The sequence below is a fragment of the Pseudorca crassidens genome, chromosome 15 (assembly GCF_039906515.1).
Source record: "Pseudorca crassidens isolate mPseCra1 chromosome 15, mPseCra1.hap1, whole genome shotgun sequence".
In the NCBI taxonomy this organism is placed as follows: domain Eukaryota; kingdom Metazoa; phylum Chordata; class Mammalia; order Artiodactyla; family Delphinidae; genus Pseudorca; species Pseudorca crassidens.
The window spans coordinates 15,720,463-15,739,293 of record NC_090310.1 but is presented as its reverse complement, the minus strand read 5'-3'; the positions used below and the strand labels follow the sequence as shown (position 1 = coordinate 15,739,293).

Genomic DNA, 18,831 nt, shown 5'->3' with positions numbered 1-18,831 from the left:
CGAGGGAATTTCCTGGAAGTCCAGTGGTTAGGACTTCGTGCTTCCACTGCAGGGGGCACGGGTTTGATCCCTGGTCGGGGGACTAATATCTCGCAAGCTGCGCAGCGCGGCAAAACACAGGAGACTGAAAGTCCCAGAGTGGACTAAGGCCTTGTTCAAGATGGTCCTGAGCTCCTCCTAACACGCAGGCCAGGAACCTGCTGCTGGATTCAAGAGCTAAGAGTAATCAGCTGTAATTAAGCACCTACAACAACCTGTCACAGGTAATTGACCTACACATAGCCCTGTGAGAATTATACTCATTTTATACATAAGAAAAGCAAGTTGACTCTCAGTGTAATGTCCACATTAAAAGGGTAACCCAGGCAACCAGAGGACACAAGCGGCACTGTACATCTTTCATAACTTAGAGGCAGAACAGAGCAGTGGTAAAGAGCACAGCCTGGAGCTAAGCTTCTTGAGTCCAAATCTTGGTTAGGAAACTAAATGTGCATCAATTCCCTTCTCCATCTGTAAAATGGGGCCGATAGCAGTACTTTTCTAAGACACTCCTCATTGTCAAATGAGTTAATATGTGAGGAGGTGCCCGGCACTGTTTTTTTCTTGTTAGCACGCGGAGACCACAGGCCAGCACTCTCCCACTGCACCGAGCGATAAATGGGATGCGGTTTCCTTCCCGCGCGGCTGGCGCTCTCAAAGCACGCCGCGTGCTCTAGCCACCACGCACGGCAGGGGATCCCGCTGAGCTGCCAGCCGGATGGTGGTATCACCACGCGCGTGCGCGAGAAGCCAGGCTGCCTGTGGGCTAAGCCAAGCAGCGGAAAGGGAGAGAAGCCGTTGCTGGCTGTCGACTGGGACCTTCCGCGACCGCGCGCCGCCCAGCGGCCAACCGTCCCCTAGGCCTCGCGCACTACATCCAGATCCTCGCCTTGACGCCGTCAGGAGACGGGCCAATGAACGAAGACCAGGAAGAGGCGGGGTCATCTGGAGAACCGCCCCAAGCACCTACTTCTAACCAGTCGAGTCACAAGACTTGATGAAGGGCGGAGCTAATCTGACATACCCAATCCAAGATTTGAGGGCGGTTACATATTACTCACGCCCCCTAGTTTGACTCCGCCCTTCGTCTTGACGTACACTTCTCAACCTATCAACGACTAAGGCTGTAGAGGGGTGAGGGGGAAGGGGGCGGAGAGTGGGAGGAGGCCGAGAGAGGAAGGAGGCGTAGGCTGAGAAGGAAGAGGGAGGAGGGGCAGGGAAGTCCTGGCGGAGAAGAGGCCCAAGACTCCAAAGGAGACGACAGGAGGGTGAGCTGGAGTTCCCTCGCTGCCCAACAGCCGTTTCGGATCCCTTAAGACGCAAGTCAGACAGAGACGGAGGAAAGGAGGAAGAGATTTTTATGTCGGCAGACAGACAAGCTTTACCCGTCACCGTTGCCTCACATCCGGGGCTTTGGAGGGCTGGCCCCGCGGCCCCGCCCCCCCCCGCGCCTTTCATGGCGACCGGAGGCGGAGGCTGGAAGAGCTGGGCCTGGAAGAGGCCCCTTTAAATCTCCTTAAAGGGGTGGCCACTGATCTCGGCGGACTACAACGCCAGCCTTTAAAGGGGAAGGCACCGAACCAGATGCTGACAAATTGAGAACTGTACTGTTGGGAGAAGTGGAGCTAGTGGGAATTCTCACCGCCACTTCTCCCCCACGCAAGAAGTCCTTTAAATTCAACTTAAAGGGGAAGTGGCCGCTTGTGGAGGACTAGAAACTAACTCCCGAGCCCTTAAAGGGGTGGCCTGGTGTTTGGAGAACCCTGGACTCTTTAAAGGGGTGGCCTCTTTTAGCCGGCGGACTTGAGGCACTTTTAAAGGGGAGGTCTGCGTTTCGGGGCGAGCTTTCGGCCACTGGTAAAGGGGTGGCCCTTCCTCTTCCTCGGGGAGAGTTGTCTCGATCCCTGGCAGGGGGCGGCCACCGAACTAGGCCGGTCGGACACCGTTGGGTCGTCTTAAAGGGGCCAGGGGCTGGACAGCTTGAGGCCTTGCCTTAAAGGGACGACCGCCCCGTTTTCGCCGTCTCGGCCCCGCCGGCCCCACAGGGGGGGGCTCTCAGGCTTGTCGCCCCGGGGGCGGCGCCGGCTCCCCGGGCCTTGGCCTTGGGGCAAGCTCGGGGCCAGCAGATCCTGCTTTAAAGGGGAAGCCGTGGCCCTCTCGTCCCTGTGCAGCCGCCAGCGCCGCGCCTGCGACCCCGGGCCTCCGGACAGGCCGTTTCGGGGCCCGCCGCCTCCGGATGCGGCGCTGAGGGCGGTCGCCATGGAGACGGCAGCGGCCGCGGCTCCGGGCCCGGGCTGGGCCGCTGAGGGGGAGCGGCGGCGGCGGCGCTGCTCGCGTCGAGACCGAGACCGGGAGCAGCGGCGCCGCCGAGGTCCCGGCGGCGACGCGCCCCGGGCCCTGTTGGCCGCCCCGCGCGGCTCCTCGTCGTCGTCGTCGCCGCCGCCGCCCGCCAGGCCCTGGTCGTCAGCTTCGTCTGGAGAGCGGCCCGGAGGCCCGCGACGGCGGCGGCCGCGTCCTAGGCCTCGGCCCCCGCGACCCCGAGCTCGGAAGCGGCCTGCTGGCTCGGGCAGCCGCGGGGAGGAAGAGGAGGAGGAGGAGGAGGGGGGCGCAGACGATGGGGAGGCTGAGGAGGAGCCTGAGGAGGAAGAAGAAGAAGAGGAGGACTTGATCGATGGCTTCGCCATCGCCAGCTTCGCCAGCCTCGAGGCCTTGCAGGTGGGGCCTGATGGGGCCGGGGACCTTTTCAGAGGGCCAGAGAGAAGAGTACGGTGCCTGGAGGGGGTGGAGTTGAGGGGGGAATGCTGGCACCCCAAACCAGAGCAACCGGCTCCTCTGGCCAGGCTGCTGCCCCACCCTGGGGTGGGAGGAGGTAGAGCTAGTCTCCAGGGACCAACCAGGTTACCTGGCCTGAGAGCCACTTTGGTAGCCTGGTCACCCCTAGAGAGGTCGGAGCTTTCCTTTCTCCATCTACTGTAGTTCCACCTTCTCCTCCACAGAAGGATGCGTCTCTTCAGCCCCCAGAGCGACTGGAGCATCGGCTGAAGCATTCTGGGAAGCGGAAGAGGGGGGGCTCCAGTGGGGCAACTGGGGAACCAGGGGACAGCTCTGATCGAGAGCCTGGCCGGCCCTCTGGGGATCGGGCCCGAAAATGGCCCAATAAGCGGAGAAGGAAAGAGGTGAGCTTGTCCCAAATCCCTGTCCTTTAAAACTCTTTGCAGAATGTTCTTCACGTAGATCCATTTTCCGTCAGCAGTGCTGCTAATGGTAAACAGTGACCCCAGTCTCTAAGGGCAAAGAGAAAGGCAGAGCAAATTTGAGCTTCCACTGCCCCATCCAGGTGTGACAAAGACATGTCCGCAGTCAGACTTGCCTGCTTTTGGCCGACACTATGTCTGCTTCAAAACATACTGATAATTCAGAAATATAGCAAAGGGACTTAGTTGAATCATAAGTTAGATATGGTGTCTGCACACCTTTTCAAGTCGGTGTCAGTATAGCAGGAAAGAAGCAGCCTTTGAGCAATTACCTAGACGAAAACCTGAGAAGCAACAGAAGGCAGAGATCTGGGAGAGATGCTGCAGAAGCCCACATGAGGAAGCCACTCATTCTGTCTGGGGGATGGGAGGAGGGTTGTGGTTAGGGAAAGCCCCCTGGGATGTCTTAGTCAGGCCTTGAAGGATAGTCATAAGTTTGCTAAGAAGAGAAACAGGGCTAAGTTGTTTTGGGCGAAAACACAGAGATGTGAGAATCTGGTATATTTGAAAAATTGCCAGAGCATTGAGAACAAGGGTGGGCAGTAGAAAGGGATTGAGAATAGGTCATGAGGGGCCTTGAGTGCCTTACCGGGCAGTTTAGACTTTATCCAAAGGCCTCGCCAGTCAGCCTCCCTTACCTCTGGACTGTGGTCTTTCTCAGGCCTCCTCCCGTCATTCTCCGGAAGCTGGATACATAGTAAGTGCTCTCCACCTGTACCAGCCCCTCCCCTTTCGCTCCCTGTCTGAAATTCCCCTCTCAACCTTTGCCCCCACTCCTCTTCCCTCTTGTGACACCTCTGTCTTTCCTTCTCCCCAGTGTGACGCGGAAAGCGATCTGGACGAGAGGGTGAGTGGGGCTAGAACTTGTTGGGTGGGCAGTATTACAGCTCGTAAAATGAACTGCAGCTTAAAAGTTTCCTTGTGCAGCAGACAGAGTCTCCCCTTAAGTGGGGAACGTGTGTTAGGTTGAGCCAGAATTAGATTTTTAGGGAGGAAGTATGGGGCAGGGGATTGAGAAAGTAAGTGACAAATTATATTTGGTAACTAGAGCCAGTTGACCAAAGAATCAAAGGCCCATGCCTTGCTCTGCCATCCTTTCCAAAGCCCTTGGAGATACCAGTGGTTCTCCACGGAAACCTGGAGTGGCTGTGGAATCCAGTTGGTCCTTCCTGCTAGCCATTAGTCTGTTCCTGTAGATTAGAGTCTGAGCTGAGACGATGGTCATGGCAGTGAGAACACTAAACCATTGTAGTCAGTTTAAGAATATATCCTGTAAAGGTATATTTCATTTTATCCTTAGGGCTGATGTGCTAATTTTGAAACAGTGTGTTCTAACGGTTGGTGCTGTACTCGTGTAACTAACTAAATTTGTACTCCCTGATGTGTGTCTTGCTGTAGTTTAAAAAGTTGGCTGGACAGGAACTGTGGTGAAACAAATAGTACTTGTCTATCCAAACGGGGCAGCCACTATTGGGAGAATAGCGGCCCATTCTCAAGAGAACCTGCAAGTCTGAGTTTTTAATGAGGAATCTCCAGATTTCTAAATATAAGCAATTAGTTTAAGAATTTTGCTAACGTTTATGGACCAAACAAATCTATAAGCCAGGTAGGCATCTGAGCCAGCAGTTAGTGATATCTGACATTTTTGATTTGCTTGTTTCTCTGCTACTTCCATGCTGCCTCAGTTCAGTCCTCCCAGCCTATCAGATTCTCAGGCTCAGTTGCTCTACCCTTTTCCCCAAGCATAGGGCCCCCTAGAGCCCACAATCTTTGGTGGATTTCAGCTAAGTTGATGGAATAGACTTGTCACCACTACCAGTTCCTAGCAGACTCCAGAGGCTGTTGGCCTTCCTGAGTGAGGGCCCGACCTGACCAGAACCTGACCCTGTCCCTGTCCTTCTTCCCCAGGTCTCCGATGATGACCTTGACCCGTCCTTTACTGTCTCAACCAGCAAAGGTTGGTCTCAAGGGCTGGGGTTGGAGACAAGGGAGGGAAATTGGGTGAGCGTGGACCTCAACTGAATATATCTGCTGTCCTGCCTTCACAGCCTCGGGCCCCCATGGCGCCTTCAATGGGAACTGTGAAGCAAAACTCTCCGTAGTCCCTAAAGTGTCGGGCCTGGAGCGGAGCCAGGAACAGCCCCCAGGGCCCGACCCGCTGCTAGTGCCTTTCCCCCCGAAGGAACCACCGCCTCCACCGGCCCCTCGGCCTCCTATCTCACCCCCTGCACCCTTGCCGGCCGCCCCCAGTCTGCCACCCCCACCCCAGCCCCAGCTGCAGCTTCGGGTCTCGCCTTTCGGCCTCCGCACTTCCCCCTATGGCAGCAGCCTGGACCTCAGCACTGGCAGGTGAGTGGTCCAGGGGTTTGGCCTGGTCTGGAAAGGCCTGGTCATTTTGGTGTCAGCCCCTGCATTCTGTGGCTGGGATATGGGATGGTACCTGTGGGATATGACTTGAAAAGGGATTCGGAGGCTAAAAAGTTTGAGAGATGCTGGGTGGAACACATCTGAAGAGATTACTACAGGACTTATCAGAACCCTTATATATTCACATAGAGGGGAATCCAGTTTGTGTCGTTTCCCAATCTTATTTGCTGGTGAGACATTTTCGCAAGGCATATCTGCTAGGTATAGTGTTCTTTGGAACATACTTTGGGAAATGCTGACATCATGATTAAGAGTGCTGGCTTTGGTGTCAGTCAGACCTGGATTCAAATTCTTGTTCTGCCACTTAATGGCTGTGTGATTTTCGACAAGTCACTTAACCTCTCTGAGCCTTGATTTCTTCTTTCCGTAAAGTGAAATAATAGTACCTTCATTGTAAAGCTGTTGTGAGGATTAATTACGAATTAATGCAGTGTTTCCCAAAGTGTGTACGCTCTTTGTTAGTGGTATGTAAGTGCATTTTAGATGTTATGCGAGTAAAATTTTTTCAGCTCTGATGTGCTTTAAAAAAATATGAATAGTTCCTCAATCCCTTTATTTCACGTGTTACTGCTTGGTGAGGCTAAGTAAAAACAAACTGAGTTAAGTTGAAGTAAGCGGTACAGGGGGTTCCATGGATGCGGCAGCAATTGGGAAGGTGATGTGGAATGTTGGAGACTTGGATTAGCATATAAAGCAGGTGACAGCACTTGGCCTACAGTAAGTGCTCACTAAAGGGTAAGAATCACTAACACTGTTATTATCATCGATGCTGTCTTTGTTATTATTGTTATCATCATTATCATTCTCTTATTATTGGGAAAACTAAGGCTCAGAGAGGGGCAGTGACTTGCTCAAGGTCACCCAGGGTGTTAATGGCAAGATGGGCCTAGAATTCAGGTCTCCTGACTCCTAGGCCAGGCCAGGGCGGTGCTGCTTCCACTGTCTTAGGGTGGGAACCCAGGTGGCCTGTCGTAATTAAGCGTCAAAGTGAACGATATGTTTTGTGCTGTGGTCGAGTCAGAAAAGGGAAAGTCACGTGGCCAGAGGCGTCAGAGGCAGCTGTGTGGAAAAAGAGACCTAGAGAAGGAGAGAGGGGGCTGTTGGGTGTGGGAGGTACCTCAGTCTGAGGCTGGGTTCTCCGGGTCGGCGGGTGGGGGTCCTGGGGGCCAGGTTCTACCACCTTCCATGTTGGAGAACCAGGGTCAAGGTATCGCCCAGGCTTCTGACCCCCTCCCGTCAGAGCTGGCACCTCCCAACCCCTCACTCATCTCCCCACTTCTCTCCCCAGCTCTTCACGGCCGCCCCCCAAGGCCCCGGCCCCTCCCGTGGCTCAGCCTCCCCCCTCATCATCCTCTTCGTCCTCTTCCTCCTCATCTGCCTCCTCCTCGTCCGCGCAGCTCACCCACCGGCCCCCGACGCCCTCACTGCCCCTGCCTTTGTCCACCCACAGCTTCCCCCCACCCGGGCTGCGGCCCGCACCCCCACCCCCCCACCCCTCCTTATTCTCCCCTGGCCCCGCCCTGCCCCCGCCCCCTCCCCTGCTGCAGGTGCCAGGGCACCCTGGGGCCTCAGCCGCTAACGCCCTTTCTGGTGAGTTTGGGGTCCTGGCCGGGGGGTGGGGGGCCATGGCCCCGGGCTTGGGCCCAGTTGGCTTCGGGGCATCTGGACCTTAGCAAGCAGCAGGGCGTGAGGAGGGAGCGGCCCAAAGCCAGAAGGGAAGGCCAGTCACCCGGGCCCAAGGAGGCTGACACGGTGGCTACAGATGTTAAAGCCTTCTCCCCCTCCCCTCCCACAGAGCAGGACCTGATCGGCCAGGACCTGAACTCTCGCTACCTGAATGCCCAGGGTGGCCCCGAGGTGGTGGGGGCAGGGGGCTCTGCCCGGCCCCTGGCCTTCCAGTTCCACCAGCACAACCACCAGCACCAGCACACCCACCAGCACACCCACCAGCACTTCACCCCTTACCCCCCGGGCCTGCTGCCACCCCACGGCCCCCACATGGTGAGCTCCTCATTGGGCCGGTGATGAGGCTCAGAGACCTGGGGGGAGGGTATGGCTTCCAGGGGAAGGCCCTGGGTTCCTGGCTGGCAGCTTACTCTTCCCTTCTCTTCCCTAGTTTGAGAAATATCCAGGAAAGATGGAAGGCCTTTTCCGGCATAATGTGAGTGTGTGAGAGTGTGTGTGGGTGTGTGGGTGTGTGGGTGGGTGTGTGGTGTGGGTGTGTGGTGTGTGTGGTGTGTGGGCATGGATGCATCAATGCGTGCGGCCCTGATTGTTGGGGTCCAGTCTTCAGCTTCAAAAGCAAGAGCCTTGAGCCTGGGAGAGCTCCCTGGGGGGGATTTAGGGTGGAGGCCAGAGGACTGATGGGCAGACCGCAGATGGGCTGCACCTCCACCCCCAGCTTGGACTAGTCCCCTTCTCTCCACAGCCGTACACGGCCTTCCCTCCCGCAGTGCCCGGCCTACCTCCGGGCCTCCCGCCGGCTGTCTCCTTTGGCTCCCTGCAGGGGGCCTTCCAGCCCAAGGTGAGCTCCCAATCCAGACGACACCACCACCTCCCACCCCTTACAAACCCGGATATCCCTGGATCCATTTACCTTCCCATTCCCCAAAACCATGCCCATCCTCCTGCCCTCCCCTTGTGGACCCAGGTTTCTCCAAAGCCATGCTCCCTCCCTGTCCCAGCCCCCAGCTTGGTTTTAGATCCCTCTTATGCCTGGTGTCAGCTCTCCTGACTGATCCCTCCACTCCCCTTTCCCAGAGCACGAACCCCGAGCTGCCACCACGACTGGGGCCAGTGCCGAGCGGGCTTCCCCAAAAGGGGACACAGGTGAGGGGGGCCAAGGCAGGTCCTCGGGCAGCTGGAAGATCTGTTGAGGGAGAGCAGGGTTGACTTGAGAGTGAACCACTGATTCCTCCCTTTAATATATGGTCAGGGGTGTCTCTGAGGACCTGAGAAGAGGGAATTTCTATAAATGAAGGATTTCTTAGGCATGAGGGATAGGAATTTCATGAAGTCGCCCCAGAAATAAGATTCCTAGGATGGTGGTTTTTGTAGGGGTTTTCAAATTTTTTAAGTCACAGCACTCATTTTTTCAAATGACATCATACCAGGAAGTTCTGTCCATAAAACAATGAAAAGATAAGCTGCTTCTTTGTGAAGTGACGTGGGGAGCAGCCTTAAAGCCCAGGGCTTTGGGAACATCTTGAAAAGCACAGGATCTGTTTCCTAAAGGAGAGACTAGACCAGAGGTTTTCCAGCTTCTTTTAACAATAGTAAAGGCTTTTTTCTAAAGAAATCTTAAGCAGATCTTCATTATATAAAGCTGTTTATCAGATAGCTACTCTTCTTTTCTGAGAAACCTGTCCTGCCTGCCCACTAACCCACTCCACAGCCTTCCAAGCAGGGCACCTCCTTGGAGCCAGGTTCAGTAACTTGGTGCTGGAGGGGAGGTGCCTGGAGTGGGAGAGATGGGGAAAGGAAAGGTTTGAGGGAGCCGCACACGGTCTCAGGGAGGTGTTTGGGGGGGCATTGGGGACTGCGGAGATGAGGTGCCCAGGTCAGTAAACAGGTCTGAACTGCTGCCAATCTCTGCTTTGCTATTCCCAGATCCCTGACCATTTCCGGCCACCTTTGAGGGTGAGTTTGGTGAGGACCTCAGGCTGCATGAGGCTGGGGGCTGGCGTCAGGGTGTTTGTGTGAGGGGAGGGTCTTGCTTGGGAATAAGCAAGAAGCCCAAGACGTGGAGGCAGCCAGATGTGGAACAGCAGGAAGCGAAAGGCTTGCAAACCGCAGACCTGGGTTCAGACACAGCTGGCCGTGGGACCTTGGGCAAGACAGTTTATCTCTCTGAGCCTCAGTTTCCTAGGCTGTGAAATGAACCTAGTCATCCCTCAGGTGTAGGGGTGATGAGTGGGGACGTTGTGTGGCAAGGCTGGGCCCAGGGCCAGGTCTGGAGTGGGTGATGAGTGAACATTCTTTCCTTCCCTTTCCCTTTGGTCATCCTTCTGGGGCGGCAGAAACCAGGGAAGTGGTGTGCCATGCACGTGCGCGTGGCTTACATGATCCTGAGACACCAGGAAAAGATGAAGGTACTGGGGCCGGAGGGCTGGGGAGAGTGGGCCTGCCTGAGCTCTGGGCGTCTACCTTCAGCAGAGCTTGGCAGAATCTTGGCCAGAAATGTTCCCTCCTGTCCCTGGTCACTGCCTGAGCAAGTCCACAGTTAGCACTAGGTTCTCTTGCTAACTGGGGGGTGGTCAGAGAAGGCTCTGAGAGAGGCAGAGGCCCACCCAAGCCCTGTCTTGGCGCCAGGCAGCCCTCGGAGGGGGCCTCGGGGTGGAAGAGCAAGAGCGGGACCACACCTGGCTCCTCACTCACTGCCCCTCTCCCTGTCCCACGCAGGGCGACTCCCACAAGCTTGACTTTCGGAACGACCTCCTGCCCTGCCTTCCGGGGCCCTATGGGGCCCTGCCCCCTGGGCAGGAGCTCTCCCACCCGGCCGCCTCCCTCTTCACTGCGACTGGTGAGTCTGGCCAGCCCTCTCTGGGCCTGAGGTTGCCCACCTGTAGCCCGAGGCCCACCTTGCGTCCACTCAGCCTCATCAGAATCTCCCGCCTCTCCGCCCCAGGTGCCGTCCACGCTGCAGCCAACCCTTTCACGGCAGCTCCCGGGGCCCACGGACCCTTTCTGAGCCCCAGCACCCACATTGGTAAGAGCCAAAGGCATGTTGGGCAACCTAAGCCTTGTCCCTGAGTTCCAGGAGGTGTTAAGCTGGGGATAGAAGTTAGACCTGAGAGGCAGCTGGAATGGAGGGTAGACCTGGTTCCACTTGCTTTGTGACCTTGGGCAGGTTACTCTACCCCCTCTGAGCCTTGATCTCATCCTCTGTAAAATGGGATAGGGAAGGGCAGAGTAATCGCCAATCCCTGACAGCTCAGTCACTGTCTCTGAAACTAGCCAGTGGTAGTGGGGAGTGTGCCACCTGGGAGAGTGGGGTGGAGGAAGGCTGTGCAGGCCCAGCGGAGAGCATGGTCACTGGCTCCCAGTGATCTTGGCAGGCTTCTTGGGGAGCTTTATCCTGGGTTTGGATGGACGAGGAGGAGTTGAGCCGGCTGGCCTAGGAAAAGGTGTTCCTAGAAGAGGAAATTGTGAGGTTCCCGCAGCTTGCTAGTTACATGTTCTGACTGGCTATGTGACATATATACGAAGTTAGGGTCAGGTTGGGAGCAGCCCTGCATGCAGGTGGGAGGAAGCTAGCTGAGGCCTTCAGGCGAGTGGCTTGCTGTAGAGCTGGTCTGGGTGGCTGGTGTCGGGGGCTGTGGGGTAAGAGCCTGACCTCTGGAGTCAGAGGCCCTGGATTGGGGGTTCCACTCACTGGTAGGATGACCATTGATTGGCAAGTTACTTCACCTCTCTGAGCCTGTTTAATCATCTTTAAGTGGGAATGCTCCCGTCTGCCTCATGGAGCTTGTGAGGTTAAACAACACGTTGCACCTTAAAGCTCAGTGCTTTTCTGGGGCCTGCTTGGTGATCAGCCTCTTCCCTGCCAGTCCTTGATGCCTGCTCAGAGCCGGCCGCCCAATGCTCTGACCATCCCCCTTTTCTCCTACAGATCCCTTTGGGCGTCCCACAAGCTTCGCCTCCTTGGCTGCCCTCTCCAACGGGGCCTTTGGAGGCCTGGGCAGCCCCACATTCAGTGAGTGCTGGGCGGGGTGGGGTGGGGGCAGTGGGCTCCTGTGCTCAGGCAGGGGACTGGGAGGATGCCTGAGTGGGACCTCCCACTCCTGGCTCCCATCACTTTCTACTTTGTCTTCTGTCTAGACTCCGGCGCCGTCTTTGCCCAGAAAGAAAGCCCAGGGGCCCCACCAGCCTTCGCCTCCCCGCCAGACCCATGGGGCCGCCTGCACCGCAGTCCTCTGGCCTTTCCTGCCTGGGTCCGGCCCCCTGAGGCCGCCCGGACACCAGGCTCAGACAAGGAGCGGCCTGTGGAGCGGAGGGAGCCCTCTCTCACTAAGGAGGAGAAAGACAGGTGTGCTTCCCCACCAGCCCCCACCTGCCCTGCCCTCCTCCCTCCCTTACCTCAGTCCAACCTCCGGAGTACCTTCATCCTCTCCTCCCTGCCCCCAGGGACCTCCCCTTCTCACGGCCCCAGCTCCGAGTTTCTCCTGCTACTCCCAAGGCGCGGGCTGGCGAGGAAGGGGCCAGGCCAGCCAAGGAATCGGTGCGGGTAAAGGAAGAGCGGAAGGAGGAGGCTGCTGCTGCCGCCGCCGCCGCCGCTGCTGCCGCCGCCGCCGCCGCCGCCGCCGCTGCCGCTGCCACCACCACCGGGCCTCAAGGCCTTCACCTGCTGTTTGAGAGGCCCCGGCCACCCCCCTTTCTGGGCCCTAGTCCTCCAGAGCGCTGTGCTGGCTTCCTGGAGCCAGCCTGGTTGGCAGGGCCCCCTCGCCTCTCTAGGCCACCCCGCTTCTATGAGGCGGGTGAGGAGCTGACTGGACCAGGGGCTGTGGCTGCTGCCCGCCTCTACGGTCTAGAGCCTGCCCATCCCCTGCTATACAGCCGCTTGGCTCCACCGCCGCCACCAGCTGCGGCCCCAGGAACCCCTCACCTTCTCAGCAAGACCCCGCCAGGAGCCCTTTTGGGGGCACCACCTCCGCTTGTGCCCGCCCCTCGGCCTAGTTCCCCACCTCGGGCCCCTGGCCCAGCCCGGGCTGACAGGTGAGGGAAGGGGAGGGGCAGGGGCATAGCTCCATCCCCCTTTTCTTTTGACAAGGTCCTAGAGCTGAGGCTTCAAGCCGGGGCTGGAGGGCAGAGGTCATGACCTCACCAGCCACCTCTGAGGTCGTGGAATCTGGGAGCAGTAAGCCCCAAACCCCACTGGATCAAGCATCAGTTGGATCTTGGGGTCACTGGGAGGGCAGAGGTCACAAGCCTTTAGAGAGGTGTGTGTGTACATGAGAGTGGGGGTCATTTCAGAGGTCATAGCTCGTGATCTCCTGAGGTGCACCATCGCCCCTTCTGAGGGCCCCTAGGCCCTTGGCCTGCCTCCCCAAGGGCTCACTAAGCCAGAGGCCAAAGTGCCCCCCTCCTCTTCACCTACCACCCAAGTCCTCATGCCCTCTCAGGGCTGGGGGAGGAGGGGCTAAAGGAAGGGGGGTTCCATGTACATATTTATCTCCTCTTCCACATAGCCCCCCAGACCTTTTGTACATTTTTACAGGGGTGCCCCTCCCAATAATCCCCCTTCCTGGTTAATTAAATCCTGAGACTGGTGCTGTGTTCCTAGCCTCTGGCCTCTCTGTGGGGGGAGGGGGGATTGCAGTGGGGAGAGCTGGGAGGGAACAGGCAGGAACCCAGGGCTTATCCCTGGAAATCTGGGGCCCAGCAGGAGGTGGACCAACAGGAAAAGGGACCTGGGTACCTAGGCTAGAGAGAAGGGCAAGTGCTTCCTGCTTGGCTGTCAGCCCAGGTTCCCCCCACCTGTTCCTGTTACCTCTGTGTGCCCCCATCCCCAAAGGCGCAACCTCTAAGCTTCAGACTCCACCTTAGTGGCTTGGTCCCCCCCACTCTATTTCCAAGTGCCCCCAGGATTCCTGGGCCTTGCTCTCCAGAACCCTGTTCCCCAGAACCCTGCCGCAGGCTCCTTAAGGGGGGCCAGAGAAGGTCACCATGTACCACACACCAAAGAAGGGGGTTGGCCCGGGGGTGGGCAACACAGGCAGCTTCTTCAGCAGCCTCTTGGCAGCAGCCCCAGCCTTCCCAAAGCAGCAGGTGCCCCCAGGCTGGGGCCCAACCTAGAAGGCAGGGGTTGGTTTAACAAAAACATAACATTGACTTTTTTCCCCAGTGGGACTTATTCTGTAACATGACTTGCGGATATTTATATAAAAATGAGTGTTACAATGAGGCCCCTTGGCTCCTCTTTGTGTGTGGGTCACCTGGCGGGGATTGGGCTGGGTCCTGGGGTTGGGGAGGGATGAGGACAATATTGTCCATGTCCTGATGAAGGTTTTCCCCTCCTTCCCACCTGGGCAATTTGTTCTACTTCTGGATGGATGGATTGGAGTGTTGGGCACTGAAGTTTTTCACATTTTTCTACAGTCCAGGAGTACATATTCCAGTTGACCCTTGAACACGGGTTTGAGCTGCACAGGTCCACTTATACGTGGTTTTATTCCCAATAAATACTTCATACAGTACCACATGATCAATGGTTGGTTGAATCTGTGGATGTGGGACCACAGATATGGAGAGCCAACTATGGGACTTGAGCATCTGAGGATTTTGGTATCCATGGCAGGTCCTGGAATCAATACCCCAGGGTCAACTGTGTGTAAGATTCAAGCAATAGGGCTTCCCTGGTGGCGCAGTGGTTGAGAATCTGCCTGCCAATGCAGGGGACACGGGTTCGAACCCTGGTCTGGGAAGATCCCACATGCCGCGGAGCAACTGGGTCCGTGAGCCACAGCTACTGAGCCTGTGCGTCTGGAGCCTGTGCTCCGCAACGAGAGAGGCCGCAATAGTGAGAGGCCCGCGCACCGTGATGAAGAGTGGCTCTCGCTTGCCGCAACTAGAGAAAGCCCTCGCACAGAAACGAAGACCCAACACAGCCAAAAATAAATTAATTAATTAATTTTAAAAATGCTTTATAAAAAAGAAAGATTCAAGCAATAAAGACAGCAAAACCAGATCTCCCGTTCACGTGTCAACATACCCCAGCCCTGCACCCTTCCCAAGGTAACCACTGTCAGTCATTTGGTATTTGTGTTTACCTGCACATATATATGAACATGGATAGTAGTTAATGTTAGAAAAGATAAAAGATCTATAATTTTTAAAAAATCAGTATTGGTTTTTCTTTTATACATGGTCATTATAAAACAGTTCAAATACACAGAAATACATGAGAAAGTACCTCATGATCCCATTCCTCAGAGATGCCACTGTTAACTGTTGGGCATATTCTTCCAGTTATTTTACTAACTGTATGCTCAAAATGTAATGAAAAAAATGGGATCCTGTGAAATGTACTATTTTACAACTGTCTTTTTACACTTAACATCATTCTTTGATGTAATCATAAAAACCAAGTGACGACTAAACTGAGCTAGAGAAGCTGGCTCCCACCCGAGCCACCCAGAATCGACTTGTTCCGAGTATACCCATCACCTTAGGAAAGATGCATCCAACACTCTCTGCTACCACCACACACGCCCAAGACTTCTAGGGAGGACTCAGGTCTACCTTGCTCCAACAAGTCAGAAACGGGTTGACCAGGAGAAACTTGGCTTGCAGACAATATTTCACCTGGCGGTCCTTGTTTTCAGCTTCTCTTGAAAAATCCAAAGATCTGTTAACATTGTACCTGCTCTCCCTATGACTGTCACTTGAGATGGGGCGTATTCTCTCCAGATTGTCACTGTCCTTTCCACTCTATTGTCTAGGAATGGGGCATTGGCATGATTCAGGGCACTTCCCTGGTCCCTGTAAGCATTTGGGTATGGAATTCTCAGTGAAATATTTTCTAGATACATATATCCAACCTCTCCTAGATCTCTCCCGCAAGTACCTCAGATCTCTGATGCTGCACACCACCCCACCCCTACTCCATTTCCACCTCTGAGAGTTTCACCAGCACCAAAGTCAGAAACCTCCCTCTGTCTGATTCCCTGTCTGCACTGCCTCTTATTCTTTCAACTGCTGTTCGCTTCATCTATCATGCCAGGCGCTGAACTAGTGACTGGGGATACAGAGGTAAACAAAACAAAAGTCCAGCTTTCCTGGAGCTTACATGCTACTGTGAGAGAGGAGCAATAAACTCATACGAGAAGAAAGAGTGAAGGGAAAGAATCCCAATGGCTATACCTTGTTAGGGCCTATCCTCAATAACCATTGTCTTCCATTGACCCATCTCTGGTTCTGACCCTAACTTATGCAGCTCCTTAGGCAGAGGTAAAAGGACAGTCCAGAAACGACTGTCAACATTGGGGAAATACAAAACAAAACCCAAATCATTCACCATCAGGCTGCTATTTGGAAATGTGTTTCTTTGTTCTGAATGAGCTCAGCAGAGTAGCTGTGTGATCTTAAGCAGTGTGCTCATTTCTGTGCCATGGTTTCCTTATTTGCAAAATGGAGGGTTTTAAAAACAAATTTACTGATATATAATTCACATACCGTACAATTCAACCTGTCTTTTATGACTGGCTTCTTTCACTTAGCATTATGGTCTCAAGGTTCATCCCTGTCGTAGCTTGCATCAGTACTTCTTTCCGTTTTATTGCCAAGTAACATTCTCCATTTTATGGATATGCCACATTGTGTTTATCCATTCTTCAGTTGATGAACATTTGGGTTGTTTCTTCTGACTATTACGAATAATGCGGCTGTGAATATCTGTGTGCAAGTTTTTGTATGAATGCATGTTTTCAATTTTCTTAGGTATATACTTTGGAGCGGAATTGCTGGGTCATATGGTGGCTCTACATTTAGTATTTTGGGGAACGGCCAAACTAGTTTCCAAAGTGGCTGAACTATTTTACATTCCCACCAACAATATATGAACCTGGAGTTTTAATGGTTTCTTCTACCATTACTGCATGAATTTGCTACGTTAGTAAGCATAAAGTTCTTAGAACTGTGTCTGGCACAGGGTACATGCTCCAAGAACGACTGCTGTCATTGCTGGTGATGCCTTTCTGATCAGAAACCGTAAAAAAGAACTTAAAAGCTTTTGCACGGCAAAGGAAACCATAAATAAAATGAAAAGACAACCTTCAGAATGGGAGAAAATATTTGAAAATGAAGCAACCGACAAGGGATTAATCTCCAAAATATGCAAGCAGCTCATGCAGCTCAATATCAAAAAAACAAATAACCCAATCAAAAAAATGGGCAGAAGACCTAAATAGACATTTCTCCAAAGACAACATACAGATGGCTAAAAAGATGCTCAACATCACTAATTATTAGAGAAATGCAAATAAAAACTACAATGAGGTATCACCTCACACCGGTCAGAATTGCCATCACCCAAAAAATTACAAACAATAAATGCTGGAGAGGGTGTGGAGAAAAGGGAACCCTCCTACACTGTTGGTGGGAATGTAAATTGATACAGCCACTATGGAGAACAGTATGGAGCTTCCTTAAAAAACTAAAACTAGGGCTACCATATGATTCAGCAATCCCACTCCTGGGCATATATCCAGAGAAAACCATAATTCTAAAAGATGCATGCACCTCAGTGTTCATCGCAGCACTATTTACAATAGCTAGGACATGGAAGCAACCTAAATGTCCATCAACAGAAGAATGGATAAAGAAGATGTGGTACACATATACAATGGAATATTACTCAGCCATAAAAAAGAATGAAATAATGCTATTTTGCAGCAACATGGATGGACCTAGAGACTGTCATACTGAGTGAAGTAAGTCAGACAGAGGAAGACAAATATCATATGATATCAATAATACGTGGAATCTAAAAAAAGGGTCCAGATGAATGTATCTACAAAACAGAAATAGAGTTACAGATGTAGAAAACAAACTTATGGTTACCAGGGGATAAGGGGGTGGGGTGTGTGTGGAGGGATAAGTTGGGAGATTGGGGTGGACATATACACACTACTATATCTAAAATAGATAACTAATAAGGACCTACTGTATAGCACAGGGAACTCTACTCAATACTTTGTAATGGCCTATATGGGAAAAGAATCTAAAAAAGAGTGCATATATGTATATGTATAACTGATTCACTTTGCTGTACACCTGAAACTAACACAATATTGTAAATCAACTCTACTCCAATAAAAATTTAAAGAAAAAAAGAAAGAAACCTTAAGAAAGAGATTTTTAGAGATTGATGAAAGAGAATGCTTAGTTACAAGCAGTTTGCTGGGGAAGCACATCTTTCAAAACGGGCTTTGGGGTGGGAAGCATCTACCAACGGGCATAGAAGAGGGAAGGAGGGATCTGAGCCAGTGGAGAACACAGGTTTAGAGCCTTTTACATCAGATATAACGGAGTTTGAATTTGGTTTCCACCAACCAAAGCTCTGTGTCTTGGTGTAGTTGCAGCCTCTTTCCATGGTGGACAAAGAAGAAAAATGACAATCTTAGCCCACAGTTTCACTGTGATGGTTACACGGGAATAATGCATGTAAAGGGTGCCTAGCATAGAATTTAGTACACAGTGAACATTCATTCACTAAATGAGAGTGTTGTTATTGATTGTAGTTGGAAGGATTCAAAATAATTTCCCTATTTCAAGATGGGGAAATTGAAGTTCAGAGAAGTTATATGACTTACGGATTCAGGAGAAGAAAGGAGACATTCTTATGTGGAGATGTTAAAAAAATAAACTTTATTATTCAGAAATTTTAGATTTACAGAAAAATTGAAAAGATTGTACTGAGGGTTCCTGTATGTCCCCCCACTCAGTCCTCTATTAACATCTCACGTTTGTTACAATTAATGAATCAGTACTGATACATTATTATTATTAAGTCTATACTTTTTTCAGATTTCCTTAGTTTTTACCTAATGCCCTTTGTCTGTCCCAGTGTCATCATGTCTCCTTAGGCTTCTCTTGACTGTGAGTTTTCCAGGTTTCCTTGTTTTCTTTTCTTTTTTCTTTTTTTTGGCATAATGTAGTGATTTTATTTTATTTATTTATTTCTTTATTTACTTATTTTTGGCTGTGCTGGGTCTTCGTTGCTGTGTACGGGCTTTCTCTAGTTGTGGCGAGAGGGAGCTACTCTTTGTTGTGGTGTGTGGGCTTCTCATTGCAGTGGCTTCTCTTGTTGTGGAACACGGGCTCTAGAGTGCAGGCTCAGTAGTTGTGGCGCACAGGCTTAGTTGCTCCGCGGCATGTGGGATCTTCCCAGACCAGGGCTTGAACCTATGTCCCCTGCATTGGCAGGCAGATTCTTAACCACTGCGCCACCGGGGAAGCCCCTTGTTTTCTTTTTTTGTGTGTGTGTGTTTTAAATTAATTAATTTATTTTTGGCTGCGTTGGGTCTTCGTTGCTGCGCGCGGGCTTTCTCTAGTTGCGATGAGTGGAGGCTACTCCGCAGCGGTGCGCGGTTTTCTCATTGCGGTGGCATCT

At 53.0% G+C, this 18,831-nt stretch overlaps 1 protein-coding gene across 2 annotated transcripts; it reads left to right on the top strand.

The window, feature by feature from the left end:
• The first annotated feature begins 1,162 nt into the window (after positions 1-1,162).
• Positions 1,163-13,623, top strand: FBRS (fibrosin). Of its 2 annotated transcripts, XM_067706136.1 has the most exons (18): positions 1,163-2,754; positions 3,036-3,215; positions 3,955-3,990; positions 4,111-4,140; positions 5,202-5,250; positions 5,342-5,642; positions 7,009-7,310; positions 7,516-7,721; positions 7,837-7,881; positions 8,149-8,244; positions 8,481-8,549; positions 9,330-9,359; positions 9,740-9,811; positions 10,122-10,242; positions 10,348-10,428; positions 11,332-11,415; positions 11,541-11,748; positions 11,847-13,623. In XM_067706136.1, exons 1-18 carry the CDS (start codon positions 2,299-2,301, stop codon positions 12,436-12,438), a joined length of 2,958 nt encoding a protein of 985 aa, XP_067562237.1. In that variant the 5' UTR covers positions 1,163-2,298; the 3' UTR covers positions 12,439-13,623. The 2 variants fall into 2 exon arrangements, with proteins under 2 accessions (XP_067562237.1, XP_067562238.1); XM_067706137.1 differs by lacking the exon at positions 7,837-7,881.
• The last annotated feature ends 5,208 nt before the right edge of the window (positions 13,624-18,831 follow it).

Bases quoted from the DNA above. Each gene is read 5' to 3' on its own strand.
- FBRS (XM_067706136.1), top strand. From the start codon at position 2,299: ATGGAGACGGCAGCGGCCGCGGCTCCGGGCCCGGGCTGGGCCGCTGAG. The intron at 5,251-5,341 runs GTTGGTCTCAAG...CTGCCTTCACAG, and splicing joins TACTGTCTCAACCAGCAAAG to CCTCGGGCCCCCATGGCGCC. The intron at 10,429-11,331 runs GTAAGAGCCAAA...TTTCTCCTACAG, and splicing joins GAGCCCCAGCACCCACATTG to ATCCCTTTGGGCGTCCCACA.